At 41.7% G+C, this 20,655-nt stretch overlaps 1 protein-coding gene across 2 annotated transcripts in view; it reads left to right on the forward strand.

The window, feature by feature from the left end:
* The first annotated feature begins 308 nt into the window (after positions 1-308).
* LOC142291118 (caspase-1-B-like) overlaps positions 309-20,655 on the forward strand; it is a 44,023-nt gene continuing 23,676 nt past the window's right edge. The window contains exons 1-7 of one of the 2 annotated variants that reach the window (XM_075335387.1): positions 309-430; positions 4,158-4,418; positions 5,159-5,218; positions 10,848-10,895; positions 15,021-15,085; positions 17,888-18,067; positions 20,121-20,376. In XM_075335387.1, coding sequence (XP_075191502.1) covers positions 424-430; positions 4,158-4,418; positions 5,159-5,218; positions 10,848-10,895; positions 15,021-15,085; positions 17,888-18,067; positions 20,121-20,376 — 877 coding nt within the window. In that variant the 5' untranslated portion in view covers positions 309-423. The remainder of the gene's footprint in view (positions 431-4,157; positions 4,419-5,158; positions 5,219-10,847; positions 10,896-15,020; positions 15,086-17,887; positions 18,068-20,120; positions 20,377-20,655) is intronic. The other variant, XM_075335388.1, reaches the window with a different exon arrangement.

A 20,655-nucleotide genomic window follows, 5' to 3' on the forward strand; every position in this document is an offset into this window, starting at 1 on the left:
CCTAACCGATGTCATCGAACACCATCTGTTACCTGTGCAGTGTTCCTGGATTTCATGTTATAGAACAGTGTGGTTTACAGACATCCACTCATACAGTATTTATTCCATAGCTCGCCCAACAGAAGCCAAAGCAGATTTTTTTCACTTTTTTGGCCACCGTCACGTAAATGGAGCCTTATGGGTACTCTTCTCTTGTATACTGGGAGCTTTGCCTGCCATGCTGTACATACCAGTGATACTGTTCTCATTCCATCTTTGGAAATCTTGTAAAAGTGAAACTGCTGTAGATGACATAATAACCCCCTCCCTCCTACATTCTGTAAGTACAAAGTATTTCCTTCTTCCTGTAACGTGATCTGGTTATTGTGCACACACGTCTCGGCTGTGCGCTGCAGAGTGGTCCTTGTTGCTACTGCTTTCTAAATGGAAGGTAATGTCCTGATTAGAAGTCCAGAGACTATAATGTATTCAATGATTTTTCATTTAGCCTATAGCTATAGCTACCCACCTCCAGATACACATACACACTCCCTCCACTCAGCTGAGTGCACATGTGTTCTCAATGGGGAAAGTGCAGTAAGCTGCTGGACACCTCTGGAGATGGTTTATCGCCCTGGAGAACAAAGGATCAAACACGTAAAAATGGAACGTATCCGATCAGGCGTTGGCTTACCATCGAGAGGCCTCCTAGAAACACAGGGTAGTCGGGGGTCCAGCTGATACTCTACAGCTAAATATTACCTGACCCTGCTCACAAATACTGGCTGATGCATTCTACACACATTTTCGGGCAGTCACTTCTCCACTGAACTGTATGTAGTTTCCATAGCTGTAGAAAGCATACATTCTAACATACAAGTGCTTCTCAATAAATTAGAATATCATCAAAAAGTTAATTTATTTCAATAATTCAATACAAAAAGTGAAACGCATATATTATATAGTCATTACACACAGAGGGATCTATTTCAAGTGTTAATTTCTGTTAATGTTGATGATTACGGCTTACAGCCAATGAAAACCCCAAAGTCATTATCTCAGAAAATTAGAATATTATATAAGACCAACTGAAAAAATGATTTTAAACTCAGAAATGTTGGCGCCTACTGAAAAGTCTGTACAGTAAATGCACTCAATTCTTGGTCGGGGCTCCTTTTGCATGAATTACTGCATCAATGCGGCGTGGCATGGAGGCGATCAGCCTGTGGCACTGCTGAGGTGTTGTGGAAGCCCAGGTTGTTTGATAGCAGCCTTCAGCTCGTCTGCATTGTTGGGTCTGCTGTTTCTCATCTTCCTCTTGACAATACCCCATAGATTCTCTATGAGGTTTAGGTCAGGCGAGTTTGCTGGCCAATCAAGCACAGTGATCTGTGTTTATTAAACCAGGTATTAGTACTTTTGGCAGTGTGGACAGGTGCCAGGTCCTGCTGGAAAATGAAATTTCCATCTCCAAAAAGCTTTACGGCAGAGGGAAGAATGAAGTGCTCTAAAGTTTCCTGGTAGACGGCTGCGCTGACTTTGGTCTTGATAAAACACAGTGGACCTACACCAGCAGATGAAATGGCTCCCCAAACTATCACTGATTGTGGAAACTTCACACTAGACCTCAAGCAGCTTGGATTGTGGCCTCCACTCTTCCTCCAGACTCTGGGACCTTGATTTCCAAATGAAATGCAAAATTTACTTTCTTCTGAAAACAACACCTTGGATCACTGAGCAACAGTCCAGTTCTTTTTCTCCATAGCCCAGGTAAGACGCTTCTGGCATTGTCTATTGGTGATGAGTGGCTTGACACAAGGAATGCGACAGTTGAAGCCCATGTCCTGGATACATCTGTGTGTGGTGGCTCTTGAAGCACTGACTCCAGCAGCAGTCCAGTCCTTGTGAATCTCCCCCAAATTTTTGAATGGCCTTTTTTTAATAATCCTTTCAAGGCTGCGGTTATCCCGGTTGCTTGTGTACCTTTTTCTTCCATACTTTTTCCTTCCACTCAACTTTTCATTAACATGATTGGATACAGCAATCTGTGGACAGCAGCTTCTTTAGCAATGACCTTTTGTTGCTTACCTCCTTGTGGAGTGTGTCAATGACTGCCTTCTGGATATCTGTCAAGTAAGCAGTGTTCTCCATAATTGTGTAGTCTACTGAACCAGACTAAAGGACCATTTTAAATGATTAGGAAGCCTTTTCAGGTGTTTTGTGTTAATTATTCTAATTTTCTGAAATAATGACTTTTGGGTTTTCATTGGCTGTAAGCCATAATCATCAACATTAACAGAAATAAACAGTTGAAATAGATAATTCTGTTTGTAATGACTCTATAATATATCTGCTTCACTTTTTGCATTCAGTTACTGTAATAAATTAACTTTTTGATGATATTCTTTGTTGAGAAGCACTCGTACATAATAATTATATTGTCAGATTTGAGGTATTTAGGCCACTGTTTACCTCTTAGATTATATACACCCAAACATATTTTCGATCAGAGTACTCTCCATGTGTAGAGCATATATATATATATATATATATATATATATATATATATATATATATATATATATATATAACATATATATATATATATAGAGAGAGAGAGAGAGAGAGAGAGAGAGATACAGCTCTTGCAACAATTAAGGAACCACTGCAAAACTTCAAGCTTTTCTGATTTTTTTCTTTATAGGGATATTTTTGTGTGAAATATAAATTGTTGTTTTATTCTATAAACTACTGACAACATTTCTCTGAATTTCCAAGCAATTAATTTTGTATTTATTTGAAAATGAGAAATGGTCAAAATAACAAAAAAATGCATTGCTTTCAGACCTCAAATAATGTAAAGAAAACAAGTTCATAATCATTTAGAAAGAACAATACTAATAATTTTTAACTCAGGAAGAGTTCAGAAGTCAATATTTTGTGGAATAATCATGATTTTTAATCACCGCTTTCATGCGTTTTGGCTTGCTTTCCACCAGTATTTCACACTGGTTTTGGTTGACGTTATGCCACTCTTGATGCAAAAATGTAAGCAGTTCTTCTTTGTTTGATGGCTCTTGACTATCCATCTTCCTCTTGATTACATTCCAGAGGTTTTCAATAGACTTAAGTCTGGAGATTGGGCTGGCCATAACAGGGTTTTCAAGTGGTGTTCCTTCATCCACACATTGATTGACCTAGCTGTGGGGCATGGTGCATTGTCCTGCTGGAAAATCCAGTCCTCAGAGTTGGGGAACATTGCCTGAGCAGAAGGTAGCAACTGTTTTTCCAGGATAACCTTGTATGCGGTTTGATTCATATGTCCTTCGCAAAGTTTAATCTTCCCAATTCCAGACTTGCTGAAGCATCCCCAGACCCCTCCAGGTCTCCGTCTAACTATTACATGACCAGGTGTTGGGAAAACCTGAAAATTAGACTCATCAGAGATGACCTTACTCCAGTCCTCTATGGTCAAATTGGGCAGATTAAACTTTGTTATTTTGAACATTTCTCATTTTCAGAAAATAAATACAAAATCTATTGTTTGAAAATTTGGAGACATGTTGTCAGTAGTTTATAGAATAAAAGAACAATTTACATTTCACTAAAAATATACCTATAAAGAGAAAAATCAGAAAAACTGAAAATGTTGCAGTGGTCTCGTAATTTTTGCCAGAGCTGTATATGTAAGTGCGTATAGTGTATATATACAGTATATATATATATATATATATATATATATATATATATATGTATATATATATATATACACACTGAGAGTATCTATAACATATAATGGGAATTATTATTGCCTGGCCGGTAGGTTCCTATACATCTTAGTCATATGCTCATTTGGCTGACACCAGTCTCCCCAATATATACGAAATGCACAACCGATTAGTCATTTGTTTTTCTTGTCGCACCATATTTTCCAACAAAAGGATCGGGTGTTTAAAATCAAACTGGCCAAACATATCTCTTCAATGACCATATACTGTATGTTAATGGAGATTTGGGATGCAACAAAAAAATTGGTGGGTTCAGATGACTTTAATCTAATATGTATGAGGACCTTAAGACATCTGCATAAAAGTCTTCATATACTGTAGTATTACAAGTGTGGATAAGGATGATCTGTTTTCCTCTAACATCCTTTCATTTTAAATTCTATTCTCCAGATAAAGTCAGAAACATCCGACCTCAGTTTGTTGAACGATGCAATTTACCACTTCTACAAGAATTGTTAGATGATTTGGCTCATATAAAGATATTAAGCTATGCTGAGGTGGAGTATATCAGGGAAGGTTCCTCGGAGCGTAGAGAAAAATGCCGAACACTGATCGATATAGTGATAAAGAAAGGAGACCTCAGCTGCAAGATGCTACTGCAAAAAATCAGAGAAAAGGATCCGCCGCTTAGTGAAGCCCTGGGAATAACAGGTAATCATGTCATTGTGGAGCTTTGCGGTATTATGGGTATGACAACATAATGACGCTATTCCTTGATTATCCCTGTCTAATGTAGTGGGGATGGAGTGCTGGCAGATAATCTCAGGGAAAACTACACTGCGTAATCACATAGAAATTTCTTCTTGTGATGAATGGATCCATGAAAACTGTCTTAATTTATAAGACAAAACGCTCAGTTTAGTAGCCACTTTTTGTCTACTATTTCTTAACCAGTTGGACAGAACACTAAGGCTATGTGTCCACGGTAGAATGTACCTGCGGATTTTTCTGCATGAAAATCCGCGACTTTCGCGGCAAATCCGCAACTTTTTTTGCCGCGGATTTGCCGCGGATTTACAGCGGATTTACCGCAGAATTGCCGCGGATTTTGATGCAGATTTTTTTTTTTTTTCCCAATTCTATAGCCAAAATCCGCACCAAAATTCGCAACAATAATTGACATGGTGCAGATTTTTCCGGATCAAAATCTGCGGCAAATCCGCCGCGGAAAAATCCGCAGCATGGACACAGCATTTCCAAAATGCCATTGAAATGGCTGGGAAGTGCCGCTGCTGCAGATTTTCAGGAAATCCGCGGTAAATCCGCGATAAATCTGCGGCAAAATCCGCGAGAAATCCGCAGCGTGGACACATAGCCTAAAGCTACACATTTGCTTATTTCCAAGTAAGATATCACCAGAAGATTAATCCTAATCCTTACTCTAATTACAGAAACACTTCCATTACCAACACAGGAAGAAAATAGAAGTGGTGCCCAACCCATCCCACCAGGTAACGCTAGCATACAGTCATCAGGTTACTGCATGGCGGGTACGTCTGTGAGTGTAAACTGTAACGATTGGAAACATTCTCGTGAAAAAGCTGGTACCTGCCACTTTTGAGGTATATGGCTCTTTGCGGTGTAGTTAAAAGCATGTAGAAATGCCTAAACTTGATTGCATGAATATCGATCTCTTGTACAGTAGACTTCACTCAAGTCAAGATATTTCTGAAAGTCAAAAGTTCACCTAATTTTATCAGATAAATATTAAAAAATTTTACACTATCACAACTAAAATGTTATATATTAAAAAATCTCAGCATCCTATCACACAGTTGTAATTTGGATGGAGATCCTGAAAACAAAATAAAAACACTTGCTTAACATTTTTTAAAGGGAATCTGTCACCAAATTTTTGCCACCTAATTTAAGAGCAACATAATGTAGATACTGAAACCCTGATTTCAGTGATATGTGTTTGCTGTAGTTTTGATAAAGTCAGTGATTTTTCCACACAAAATTATCATGAGAGGAATAGCAAACCATCTGCCGGTTAGTCAAGCCTGGCAATGAGCTTGGCATAACCATGCACCTACGTCATGCTGCTGTAAGATGGAGTAGAATAAACCTGGTGATAGGTTTCCTTTTAACTTCCATACAAATAAATGAAGAGAACTGCACATAGGTGGTATGATAAGGCTCTTTCTTAACACAGATATACATTTGTCATTCATAATTGACATACCCTGTAGATATGTTATAAATTTAGTAGGTCATAAAACATCTTTAAGTCAAATACAAAACAGCAGCATTTAGTTTCTAATATGATAACCAACATTCCAGATTTTGCAGTAGCATAGAACATTTCAATGGCAGTACAGCAAAGTTGCATTTGTAATATGACAGCCACTCATTTGAGGTGACATAGCAGAAAGGTAGAACAATATACACTAATGGAAATGAACAGTGATCTTCTTCATTATAACTCTGTGATAAGAGCTGTGTAATAATCATCAGTAACTGTGATGAGAGTTTCTGTCTACTCTGAGGAAAATTAGTATGGAAATGTTCATGTATTTTCATCACACTGGTAAGAACTAGAGCGAACATAAAGGCATTCAATTTCCAATAGGGGGTTGGTTCACTAAGAGACAGAATCCATGATAATTTTCAGAAATCAGGGAATATTTATATATGGCAATAATTAAAAAGTTATATATATTGTAGACTCAATATAGAATAAATAAAAAATACTTGGGTGCTACTAAATGCTAGTGGAGAAAAGCAGGAGACCATTGGTCTAAAACAGGGGTCGGGAACCTTTTTGGCTGAGAAAGCCTTGAACACCACATATTTTAAAATGTAATTCCGTGAGAGCCATACTCACCAGGGGAGAGCGGCGATGGTGGGGCTGCTCAGAAGGTCCCAAGAGGAGAAGGGCATGTTGCGGCTGAAGAGGGTCAGTGTGCGGAGGGTCAGCGATACTGCAGCGGGCTGGTGGGGTGTCACGGTGGCGGGCCCCATTGATCTGCCAGTGGGTTGCTTTGGATCTCCCGCTGTTGACAAGATCGACTTCCAGAAAATGGCCGTGGTGCATGCGCAGATCGACGCGATAGACTTCAAGAGAATGGCCACAGAGTTCTATCTGCGCACGAGCCGCGTCCGCGGCCATTTTCTTGAAGTCGATCTCATCAACTGCGGGAGATTCAAAGCAGTCCGCAGTCCACCGTCAGTGCTCGCCGCCGTGACACCTCACGAGCCCGCAGTATCACCGACCCTGTGCCACCACTGCCGCCCCGGAAAGCCATATGCGGTTTGTAAGACGCACCCTCATTTTTCCCACAGTTTTGGGGAAAAAAAGGACGTCTTACCAACCGGAAAATACAGTGTTTCTTTTATTAAAGATTTGTGTGCATGCCAGATCCAGGCATTAAATGAGCCATATCTGGCTTGCAAGCAATAGGTTTACGACCCTTAAGGCCGCTTTACACGCTGCGACATCGCTAAAGCGATGTAGTTGGGGTCACGGGAATTCGTGACGCACATCTGGCCGCGTTAGCGATGTCGATGCATGTGACACTTACGTGCGATCAAAAATCGTCGCAAACACGTGCAAAATCGCTAATTGTTGACATGCTCCCCTATTCCCAATTATCATTGCTGCTGCAGGTACGATGTTGTTCGTCGTTCCTGCGGCAGCACACATCGCTATGTGTGACCGCAGGAACGAGGAACCTCACCTTACCTGCAGCCGCCGGCAATGAGGAAGGAAGGAGGTGGGCGGGATGTTCGACCCGCTCATCTCCGCCCCTCCGCTTCGATTGGGTGGCCGCTTAGTAACGTTGCTGTGACGCCGAACGAACCGCCCCCTTAAAAAGGAGGCACAGCGACGTCGCTAGGCAGGTAAGTAGTGTGACGGGTCCGCGTGATTTTGTGCACCACGGGCAGCCATTTGCCCGTGACGCACAAATGATGGGGGTGGATACGTGTAAAACGGCCTTTAGTCTAAGGGTACCGGTCCAAAAAGGGATTGCTCACACACACACTGCCATTGTCTGTAGTGTGCTGTGGTGAAGAGAGCGAAACCCTCGACCATGACTACTGCCCTGGGCATGTTTGTGCTTGGCAGGCATGATGTGTGTTCCTTGTATGAAGACAGGGAGAGTGTACCCATGGTACGGAAGATGGAAAGCCTGAATTACAGTGGCCTGAGATCAGGGAGAGTGTGACCTGGTAAGGGTCCAAAAAGGGAATGCTCCCACACACGTACCGGGATGAAAAAAGTGAGGCCCTCGACCATGATTACCGCCTACTTAAAGGCTGCTTTACACGCTGCGACATCGCTAGCGATCGTACCTGCCCCCGTCGTTTGTGCGTCACGGGCAAACCGCTGCCCGTGGAGAACAATATCGTTAGTACGTGTCACATGTACTTACCTTCCTAGCGACGTCGCTGTGGCCGGCGAACAACCTTTTTTTTACGGGGGCGGTTCGTGCAGTGTCACAGTGACGTCAATCAGTGGGCTACCAATAGAAGCCGAGGGGCGGAGAGCAGCCGCATTCACGTCACTTCCACCTCATTGCTGGAGGACGCAGGGACGCTGTTGTTTGTCGTTCCCGGGGTGTCACACATAGCAATGTGTGCTGCCTCAGGAACAACGAACAACCTGCGTCCAGCACGAGCAATGATATTTTGAAATGAACGATGTGTCAACAAGCAACGATTTGGTGAGTAAACAATTTTTATCTATCTACTAGCTAACAAGGTACAAAGATATATTTTACCTGTATCTAGGTAGGGCTACATGTACATGTATATTTTAGTGCTTTAACTGTTGTTGAAGGTCATATAGATACTTTTTCTAGTACTTACAAGCAACTGTTGAGAGACTTTCCTATGCTATAAACACTGTATATCAAGCAGGTGAAAACAGTTGCAGTCACCTGTTTCATATACTCCTTGTTTGCACGCATCATTTTTTGGTGTATTTTTGCCTCGTTTTTTGGTGCAGTTTGTTGCCCAAAACTGCATATCTATCCATATGGCAGCAAAATCAATGAAAATTTTGAAGTGCTGCGCGCATGTTGCTTCTTTTTTCTTTGCAGTTTTGGGTGTAAAAAAAAGACGCAACATGTCAATTGTTGGTGCGTTTTTTCCTGCATTTTATATGCCTTCCAGCCAATTGATTTCACAAAAAAACGCATGGCGCAAAAACGCAATTAAAAACGTATGCATTTTTTGTGCATTTTTCTGCCACAAGGTGCAGATTTTAGTGCAGAAAATTTCTGCAACCAAAAACTCAGCGTGTGCGCATAGCCTTAATATTGGTTTTAGTTTATTAACCTCTTCACGACACATGATGTACTGAGTACATCATGGATCGTGTGAGGTTAATCCCCGCCGCCTTCCGCAGGCAGTCGGCAGCGATTGGTGCACATGTCAGCTGATTTGAACAGCTGACATGTGCGGCTATCACTCACAAGTGGATTTGCTACCCACTCGTGCCTGTTAACCCCTTACAGCGTGCTGTGAAAATATCACAGTGCGATGTAACAGCGGGCCATGGTAAACATTCACATTCCAATGGTTGCCATGGTAGCACAGGGAGCGCCATTTTTTGGACAAATTTCTGAATTTTTTTAACCCCTTAGATAAAAATAAACCTATACATATTTGGTATCTATGAACTTGTACCGACCTAAGGCATCACACTGACACATCAGTTTTACCATAAAGAGAACACAGTGAATACAATATCTCAAATACAATAATGCACTTTTTTTGCAAATTTTTTGCATTTGGAATTTTTTTGCCTTTTTCTAGTACACAATATGGTAAAACTTATGATTTCATTTAAAAGTAGAACTCGTCCCTCAAAAAATAAGCCCTTATATGGCAAGATTGACATAAAAATTAAAGGCAACCTGTCATCAGAAATTTAGCTATAAACCTAAAAGTTTCCCTCTGCAGCTCCTGGGCTGCATTCTAGCAAGGTTCCTGTACTTTTTGTGGCCCCTTTTAAACCAAATTAAATACTTTATAAACTTGTACCTTTTGCTATGTAAATTTTGTAAATCGTCCATGGGGGCAGGCTCTCTGGTTACCGTTGCTGTCCCTCCTGCAGATTGACGCAGTCCCCCCACGCTCCATTTCATCCATCAGGACGCCGCCCACTGCGCCCGAGGTGCCGCCCACGCCAGGATCGCTGGTGACGTGTGTCACAAGCACGAGATTATGGGCGGCGCTGTGATTGCATCGCAAGTGCCCGCCCATAATCTCGTGGACGCGCTTTCCCCCACTGCCTCCAGCGTTCTGCACAAGCGCTCGCCGGCCAAATGACCTGACGTCACCTCCTTCCCATCTTACCCTGCAGCAGGGCAAGATGGGAAAGAGGTGACGTTGGGTCACCTGGCCAGCAAGCGCTTGTGCAGAACGCTGGAGGAAGAGGGGAAAGTGCGGTCACGAGGTTATGGGCGGCACTTGCTGATGACACTCACAGCGCCGCCCATAACCTCGTGCCTGCGCAAAACGTCACCAGCGGTCACACGTGCACACAGTGCACAGTCCCGCTACAGTCGCACAGCGCATGCGTGGGACCACGGGCGTCCAGGGGCGGCGTCCTGAGATATGAAATTCAGTGTTGGGGGGCGGCGTAAATCTGCTGGAGGAACAGCAACGGTCAGCAGAGAGCCCGCCCCCATGGACGATTTACAAAATTTACATAGCAAAAGGTACAAGTTTATAAAGTATTTAATTTGGTTTAAAAGGGGCCACAAAAAGTACAGGAACCTTGCTAGAATGCAGCCCAGGAGCTGCAGAGGGGAAACTTTTAGGTTTATAGCTAAATTTCTGATGACGGGTTCCCTTTAAAACGTTACAGCTGTCGGAAGAAGGGGAGTGAAAATACCCCCGGAAAATCGCATGGGGGGAAGGGGTTAATATTTAATATTCCTTTTAATTTGTATTGTGAAATTGCTATATCCCTGTCTATATTAGTGCTCATAAGTTTTCCTTTATATTGTTTCTTTTTAAAATATTTTTTAACCCTTTGTAAATTATGTTTTTATGTTCCAACTGGTCTTTCCTTTGAGAAATCAGTAAGACTCCGTAACTAATGAATCATACCTTATTTTTTTCTAGAACCTGTAAAATCTACACTTGCAAACAACGAAAAATCCAGCCAGCAAGGTAATGGTCAGATAAATGTAACAGTAGAATATAAAGTACTATATTTTAAATCTTTAATACTTTACTTCCACTGACAATCTAAATGAGAAGGGTGAGCATCATTACTTAAGAGAACCTTAATGGGCACCTGTCACCAGGTCAAATGTGATCAGTTTCTACTTATTGCATTCCAGTTGCTCCTTGAGTATTCCGTACATTGTCTATTTTTAATTCCAGCATAGAATTCCGTAGATATGGGATTTTTTATTTCAGAATAATATTTATGATTTTTACCAAGTGGCCGTGGCTCACAGGGTAATAATACAGAGCAGCCTAAAGTCTCATCCCAGAGACTTCTGTAACTTTTTAATGTGCATTAGCACTAAATGAAAAGGCCCATATCTCTAGAAATATATGGCGAATTAAAACACAAAACACCTAATGGCCCTCACAACACTAGACTGTGCCTGTCCGCCCCGGCTGTGCCTCCAGCCTCAGCTATCCCTGTTGCTCTCACCATACTAGAGACTATGCCTGTCCGCCCTGGCCATGCCTCCAGCCTCAGCTATCCTTATGGCCCTCGCCACACTAGAGACTGTGCCTGTCCGCCCCGGCTGTGCCTCCAGCCTCAGCTATCCTTATGGCCCTCGCCACACTAGAGACTGTGTCTGTCCACCCAGGCTGTGCCTCTAGCCTCAGCTATCCCTGTTGCCCTCACCATACTAGAAACTGTGTCTGTCCGCCCTGGCCATGCCTCCAGTCTCAGCTATCCCTCTGGCCCTCGCCACGCTAGAGACTGTCTGTCTGCCCTGGCTGTGCCTCCAGTCTCATCTATCCCAGTGACCCATGTCACACCAGAGACTGCTTGTCTGTCCCAGCCGTGCCCTATGCCTTGGCCACTCCAGTGTTTCCAGCCTTGCTAGAGACTTTATCTGTCTGCCCTGACCATGCCATCTTCCTCTGCTACCCTTATGGTCCCATTCTACATTTGAGACTCAGCCCTGTCTACTCCAGTGTCTGCCCCTACCCTGAAAGCTAGCTGCCAAAGTCCCAGTCCCTGCCATGGGAGTAGTACCTGGCATCCTCTTCGTGGTGGGCGCTTGATCAAATCAGCAAGTACCCGCCCATAATCTCGTGCCCGCGCTTTCCCCTCTGCCTCCACCGTTCTGTGCAAGCGCTGGCCATATGACCCCACGTCACCTCCCATCTATTTCCTGCTCCAGGGAAAGATGGGTAATAGGTGACATGGGGTCATATGACCAGCGCTTGCGCAGAACGGTGGAGGCAGAGGGGAAAGTGCGGGCATGAGATTATGGGCGGGTACTTGCTGATGACAATCACAGCGCCGCCCATAATCTGTTGCCTGTGCACACGTCAACAGCGGTCACACTGTGCTCAGTGCGCAGTCCCGTGAGACTGGCACTGGGCATGCGCGGGGACCTCGGGAGCACTGGGCGGCGTCATCAGCTACGGAAAGGAGCGATGGGGGATGGCATAAAGGACCAGGAGGGAGAATAACGGACGCCAGAAAGCCCGCCACTGTGACTATAAAAAAAGATTGCCATACAAAAAGGTAAGACTTTATAAAGTCTTTATTTTGGTCCCACAGGGGGCACAATAACAACAGGAACCTTGCTGGAATGCAGCTCAGGAGCTGCAGAGGGGGAATCTTTTAGATTTTGTGCAAAATTTCTGCTGACAGGTTCCCTTTAAAGCTGCTAGAATACCCGGCCAATAACCTGACATGAATCCAATAGAGAATTTTTGGAAGGAACTAAAGCTCAGAGTTCATTGAAGAAGGCAACGGAACCTTCAGGATTTGAAGTGTTTGTGTGGAAGAATGGACCAAAATCACACATAAGCAATGCATGTGATTACTTTCTCCATACAGGAGACATCTTGAAGCTGTCATCACCAACAAATCCTTTTGTATGGAGTATTAATTAAAATTCAGTAAATGTGTTCAACACTTTTTCCCTGTGTCATTGCTCATTATTACACATAACTTAATTTATGATATCTATGGTTTGATTTTTTTGCTTATGTGGATTGGATAGATTGTTACTGGATTGTTACTGACATCTCGTGAGAAATTTATGTCAATAGCACTTAGAAATATATTTACTTAGAAAATTGGTGACATGTTCAATATTTATTTTACCCCCTATATGCATGCATGATATTGATATCAGATTATTATCTATATGACATGGAAATATTGCATTTCCATTGCCATGTGAGGTCTCTCATATGGGCTAGAGTTGACCCGTCGGTCTCAGGGCTCATTCACTCGTCAAATATTCACATGCAAGTGCTGTCCGTGGTTTTCATGGGTAGCATTAGTACCTGTGCTAGTCTATGGACCAATTCTCATGTCGTGGAGACATATTTAATTTTGATCCGAGGGTCGGCAATGCAAAATCAATCGGCAATGCAAGTCAATGAGCCTGTGAAAATCAGATAGCACTTGTAGCAGACCCTGATCAGAATAATAGTTCTGTAAACCATGAGTGTGCATGAGCCCTTAGGCTATGTGCGCACTTTGCGTCGTCCTACTTGCAGTTCAAAACCCACCCACTGGCAGTAATTGATTTTGCCAAAGTTGCTTGTGACCACAAAATAGCGCTAAAAATGCATGCGTATTTACCACGTTTTAGTCGCGTTTTTAGCGCTTTTTACATGCTTTTCCATTGCGTTTTGAAAGATGCGTTTTGAACATCAAGACACTGCTAAATAAAGTTTAAACAGTCAAACACAATGAAAAAAGGGGAAAAAAAGCAACCCATATGTAATTATTGAAATAATAAACAAAATAGTTATATTTCATATAATTATAGTGGTTTTATACTATTTAGTGGCAAAATAGCATTAAATTTATGTTTTTCATTAATTTAATTGTCGGACTATGTGCGTGTGTAAAGGGACATATTATTCCATTATTTTAATGTCAGAATAGATTGCATTTTGGAATTCCAAAACGCTGTGTTTCTGGAGCTAAAAAGCAGGTAAAACGCTGGAATTTTGATGTTTCTTGCTTTTTGCTAATTCACATTGACTTCAATCTTAGCAAACGCAGCCCAAATGGCAAAAACAATTGACATGCTGCTTCTTTGAACGTAGTGTTTTTGCCACAAATTATGCAAATTAAACGCTGCGTTTGTAAACGCAAAGTGCGGACAGTAAATCTCCATTTTCCATAGACTTTGATGGAAAATCAAAACACATGCCTTTTGGCATGAAAACGTTGCAGTTCAAAACGGACCTAAAAGCACCAGAAACGCAGATGAAAACGGAAAGTGCGGACACAGCCTTAAGCCCGCTTTACACGCTGCAATGTATCTTACGATGTGTCTGCGGGGTCGTCGTAAGTGACGCACATCCGGCATCGTAAGGTACGTATGTGACAGGTACGTGCGATTGCGATTGAATGTTAAAACGTTCATCGCATACACATCGTACCTTTTTCTAGAATTGAACGTCAGATTGTTCATCGTACCCGGGGTAGCACACATTGCAGTGTGTGACACCCCGTGAACGATGAACAGATCTTACCTGCGTCCTGCGGCTCCCGGCCCACAATGTGGAAGGAAGGAGGTGGGTGGGATGTCTACGTCCCGCTCAGCTCCGCCCCTCCGCTTCTATTGGCCGGCTGCCGCGTGATGTCGATGTGACGCCGAACGTCCCTCCCACTCCAGGAAGTGGACTTCGCCGCCCACATCGAGGTTGTATGGAAGGTAAGTACGTGTGACGGGGGTTAATCGTTTGTGCGGCACGTTCAACAAATTGAACGTGTCACACATACGATGGGGGCGTTGCAAATCGCATACGATATCGTATGCGACATTGCAACGTGTAAAGCAGGCTTTAGGGGCGATTATCTTCACCTATGATGTAGCACCCTCTTTGTTAAAGGCTTGCCCTTCAGGAATCGGCCATGGACTTGCTAAATCAATCTACACACTGGAGATGCTGCCAGATGTCCAATGATAATAGATTTCTTTACCTTACCTATAACACAATCCATAACACTCCCCTGTATTTTCAAGGGGCAAAAAACTTTTATGCATTTTTACATTTTTATATGTTTGGTTCAGGCAATATTGAATTGCTAGAGGTTCATTTATCATTGTTTTTTTTTCTTTTCAGAAATTAATGGAATCACCTTATGCACAGAGGAAGAGTATCAAAGAATAAAGGCTGAAGAAACAGAGGTGACGAGACTCATAGGAATCATTCAATAATGGATACTAAAGACTGGTATCTTTTTCACATGGCAACAAATATGGAGAGTGAGGCAGCACATTCAGTAGCATTAACCTTTTATTTACCCAGATAACCCGCTCTAGTCATCATTTCTCTGATCCATTTCGCGGGAGGTGCTGCCTCATTTCTTGGTTGTTGGCTCTTTAGAGGCGTGCACCTCCTCTTTCATATTACCAGTGCTGCTGCCTTTCCTTTAATTATTTTTTCATATGGCAGATATTAGCCAAACAGCCCCTTATATAATGTTCACAGACTCACTTACATTACATCTTTTGTAGTCTTAGGGTTTAGTCATATGTTATTGGCATTTCACATTTTGTGAAAATTGGAGGAACAATAGTAAATTTAGCAAAATCCAACAAAAAAAATGTGTGACCATCTCACCTATTTTCTGGGTGCAAAGGATCCAAATTCCAATCAACAATATAAATATAAAACTTTATTTTTTTCTTTTAAAAAAAACTCCATGGAACATGGCAACATCATAAGAAATACCATAGTTCCAGTACATACAGTAAGTGCGGTACAGGTTGAGGCGTTTCAAAGGGAACCTTCTTACTCATAACCTACAAGGCATCATCATAAAAAATACAGTCCCAGTGTCTGTATGCATTGCAGACTGACGCATTTCGAATAGAACCTTTTTACTCATAACCTACAAGGTATCATCATATGAAATACAGTTCCAGTATATGAGTGCAGTACAGACTGACGCGTTTCGAAGAGAACAGTCTTACTCATAACCTACAAGACATCATCATAAGAAATACAGTCCCAGTAGATAAGTAACACCAAAAAACTGAGCTGTAACAAAAAAAAACAGTAAACATGCAACGTTCCAAGCATGTAAATGGCAGCCTCTAGACAAGAAAAAAACAAAGAGAAAAAAATTGTATGAAAAATACTCTGAATAATAATTAATAAAATACAAGTTCTTAATAACAGGGTACTTAGTATGTACATTTTTGCAAAAAGGTAAGAAGCCATCCCACCTCGTCACGGTGTACCCATCTGTGATGGTCCTTAACCAACTAAAGTTAAAACCATTATATATACCTAAAAAGCGTAACTCTGGCACACCCAAACGAGAAAGAAACAGATATGGTGGTCCAAATATTATTTTTATTATTATTTTTATTATTATTATAATTCTTCACTCATATGCAAAATATCGAGTTGTAACCTTCAGTCATTTCATGAACGTTTTCGGCATTAAATAGCCTTTATCAAAAAATTAGGTCTACATAAACAAAATAACAGAATTAACAATCAGCAAAAAGGTAAGAAGCCATCCCACCTCGTCACGGTATACCCATCTGGGATGGTTCCTAACCAACTAAACTTAAAACCATTATATATACCTGACTTGTGTCTATCAAAACTCCAATGTGAATGGTAACAAGTGGTCAGCTGGGTCTCAGATTCAATACACAGGAAAGTGGGAAGCAATTTGGGGTGCAGCCCTCCTTATACTGAGGCTGAACAACTAATTGCTTCCCACTTTGCTGTATATTTAGTCTGGGACCCAGCTGATATATAATGGTTTTAATTTTAGTTGGTTAGGAACCATCCCAGATGGGTACACCGTGACGAGGTGGGATGGCTTCTTACCTTTTTGCAAAAATGTATATACTAAGTACCCTGTTATTAAGCCCTTTCATTTTATTAATTATTATTCAGGGTATTTTTCATACAATTTTTTTCTCTTTGGGTTTTATCCAGTATATAAGTGTAGTACAGGTTGACGTGTTTCGAAGGGAACCTTCTTACTCATAACCTATACAGCATCATCATAAGAGATACAGTTCTAGTATATGAGTGCAGTACAGGCTGACGCATTTCGAAGAGAACCTACTTATGATGAAACGCATCAACCCGTACTGCACTTATTCACTAGAACTGTATTTCCTATGATGATGCAGTGTAGGTTATGAGTAAGAAGGTTGCCTTCAAAACGCGTCAACCTGTACTGCACTTATATACTGGACCTGTATTTCATTTGATGATGCCATGTTCCATGGAGTTTTTTTAAAGAATAAAATAAAGTTTTACATTTTATGGATGTGTTGGATTGATCACTGAAGCCTGGAAAATTAGTAAAATACAATGTAGCATTACCCTGCACACTTCTTGTACTGGCTCATTGACTTTCTATTTAGCAGTATAGTAGTATTCAACAGAGATTTTTTTTAGCATCAATGGTGCTCTCAGGACTCAACCCCCCACCGATATGCTGCATATGTTAAGAAAGACTGGATATTAAGTAAAACATAAAACCATAGGTTTCCTTTTACATTATGGCAATAATATTGGGGATCCAAACACTGGGACCACAGTAGATCAACTCAGAAAAAGAAGGGACCCTTCTAGCACAATAGATAAATAAAGATAAATAAATAAGATATTCAGATCGGCTTTGATCCAGGCTGGGGCCATGAGTCAAGAAGGCATTTTTGACTTTTCAAACCATTTATTAACTGTTTATTTACCCAAAATCTGAAATGTTGGGTTTCATTGTGGAAATAGTCTCCAATCTGAGGCTCTCCATCTGAAATCACAGCTCTCAGTAAGATGCAAGGATATGCTGGGAGTTGTTGTTCTGCGGCAGCTGAAGAAGCAATTGTTGTAGACCACTGCATTGTAGCCTTCTTATACTTTGTTACTGTTTTCATGGCTGAATTGTGTTTATTTTTCCAGAAATTGAGTAACTGGATTTTTTTTACATCAATTGTTTTTGCTTATTCCTCTAGAATTATCCGATTTGTAAGAAGAATAAACGCAAACGTTTGGCATTGATTATATGTAATATTAATTTTGATGAGAAAAATATTGGAGAGCGCAAAGGGGCACAGTTTGATCTTACAGGAATGAAGGAACTACTAGAAGGACTTGACTACAACGTTCAATGGAAAAAGAATCTGACAGCAGCGGTAAGGAGGACGAGTCCTAGGAAATTTATAGCAAGAGATCAAGGGGCTAAACATGGCATGGCATGATAACATGGCTGGACAGTCTTACAAATGCGTATTCCAAGATTATCCAGATACATTGGAACCTTGGATTACGAGCATAATTTGTTCCGTGAGTGTGCTGGTAATCCAATTTGTTCCACAACCCAAAAAATATTGACTGTATTTATACCACATCCTTGTCCTTATCCTGTAGTAATGTGCCCATCCTTCCATCCTTATCCCCTTTTACTAATATGTCCATGCAGGTCCACTTCTTGTAGTAATGTCCACTTTACTGATCCTCTTCTTGTATCAATGTCCCATCCTGGTCCACTATTGTGCCATTCTTCACATACACACACACAAAAACAAAAACATTATTCTCACCTGTCGTCTGTTCCCTCGGCATCCTCTTCCCTGATTCTTGCAATCTGCAGACATTTGGACCCGATAACAATCACAGCCGATGCAGGGGCTGCCGCTGTCAGCGCTTCAGCAGTTGACGTCATACGCATTAGCTGCTTGCCTCTGATTGCCTTTGGGAATACAATAGTTGTGCAGAGAGAGCTTGACTCTGCACAGCACCGGCAAAACTTTTATCTGAAATAAAGCAAAGACAGCAACAGCCACTGCACCCCATGCGATACACATGCAAGAAGCAGCCAGAGCGGGTCAGAGCGTGGTGAAAGTACGGACCAGGCAGTGCGTGCGTGAGTATTTGCTCGAATTGCAAATTAATGTTCGTAAACAAAGTTACAAATTTGTAAAAAGCTTTGCTCGTCTTGCAAAATGCTCACAAACTGGGTTACTCGTAATCCAAGGTTCCACTGTATACACTTTCAGATAGCAGTCATTCAGTAAGCACTTGGCTCAGATAAGCTTGCATGTATTCTATATAGGGAGAAGGAGCCGCTGCCAGATACCTGAGGCTGTGGCTTATTTGCAGGAAAAACTTTGGATGTTTTAATTTAAGCTACTCGATCCCTATTTTTCTCACACATTCCCATTTCCCATGCCTAGATCACCGGGTTTGGCTCATTTTACTCTAATGTGTAATATACGTATGCCATACTAACTTTTAATATAAAAATGCAAACCACTCGAGCTTCTATAAAATTTGTAAGTATGTATTCCTAAAAAAAGGTGGGTTTTTTATAGAGTGTAACATGGTGGTAGGTATGTATCACGGATGGTACTTGTAATGCTATGAGGCTTTTTAGGGCATTCCAGGGACAGGTATTACAGATAGTTGGAGACGGGTGAGTTTTGCTATCCACATACCTCCACCCATGGGTGTGTCTCATGTGTCATGAGGACATTATTGTTTGACACACAGTCCGTGTGGGGAGGCTGTGTTATCTTCAGGAAGGAATCCTCTGAGATAGAGAGGGTTAGCTGATGCTGACCAGGGTCAGTGTGTGGAGGTTTGTGACACCTCCGAAAAGGAACCTCAGGAAGAGTAGTCATGTGTACTAACTGGGGTGAGTGTGTGGAGGTTTGTGACACCTCAGAAAGGAGCCTCAGAAAGAGTAGTCATGTGTACTAACATGGGTCAGTGTGTGGAGGTTTGTGACACCTTTGAAAGGAACCTCAGAAAGAGGGGTCATGTGTTCTGCCTCAGGTCAATTCATGGAGCGGAAGATACCTCCACTAGGATTCTTCTAGAGAGACGTGTATGTGAACCTGGGCGTACTGTGACTTAAACAGACTATGGACTGTGTTAGTTCCTTTAAGCCGAAAGGGGCTTTGTATGTTACCAGAAGTGTGGTTTATGTGTTGTTTTAATTAGCCCACTGGACTTTTAACACTAGAACTACTGGACTCATGACACTTATATAGAAATACATAGTGCAAAGTAGTCAAAATGACTACCTCAGTAGTTCTAGTGTTAAATGGTAAGCGCTCCTGTGTGCTATCTCAACAGTAAGCTGAGTGAGTAACCCCATCACAAGTGATCATGAATACGTTTTATTTATACATTGTCTGGTGTAAAGCACTAAGTTACAATATTTTTATCATTTTTTATTTTCAGGAGATGCGGACCACGATGAAGAATTTTGCCGCTGACACTGATCACAAGGATTCTGACAGCACCTTCTTGGTTTTCATGTCTCATGGAGAAAGAGGCTTTATTTACGGGACTGATTTTAAAAGAGAAAAAGTAGAAGGGCAGGAAAGAGTAACTGGCGACCTCCGTGTCGATGATATTTACAATACATTCAATAACAAAAATTGCTCAGGATTGCGGGATAAACCAAAAATGATAATTATCCAGGCTTGCCGCGGAGGTACGTTAAAGGAGTAGATGATATACGACACTTGTACAGGGAGAGGAGCAAAACTGTAATGAAATCTAATATTTCTCCTGGTCACTCCTGTATTGTTCACATTTACAGCCATTCATGGCTCTACACTGACAATAGGTCTATTATGGCGCAGATCACATCTAATGGCATTGTAAAACAGAAGGCTCACATGCACCATTGCACACGTCTATTACTCTTTCATGGCTATAGTGACATATCACATTGTTATTTATCTGGAACATTTCAAAGGAAATCTGTCAC

The sequence above is a fragment of the Anomaloglossus baeobatrachus genome, chromosome 2 (genome assembly GCF_048569485.1).
Source record: "Anomaloglossus baeobatrachus isolate aAnoBae1 chromosome 2, aAnoBae1.hap1, whole genome shotgun sequence".
NCBI classification, from domain to species: Eukaryota; Metazoa; Chordata; class Amphibia; order Anura; family Aromobatidae; genus Anomaloglossus; species Anomaloglossus baeobatrachus.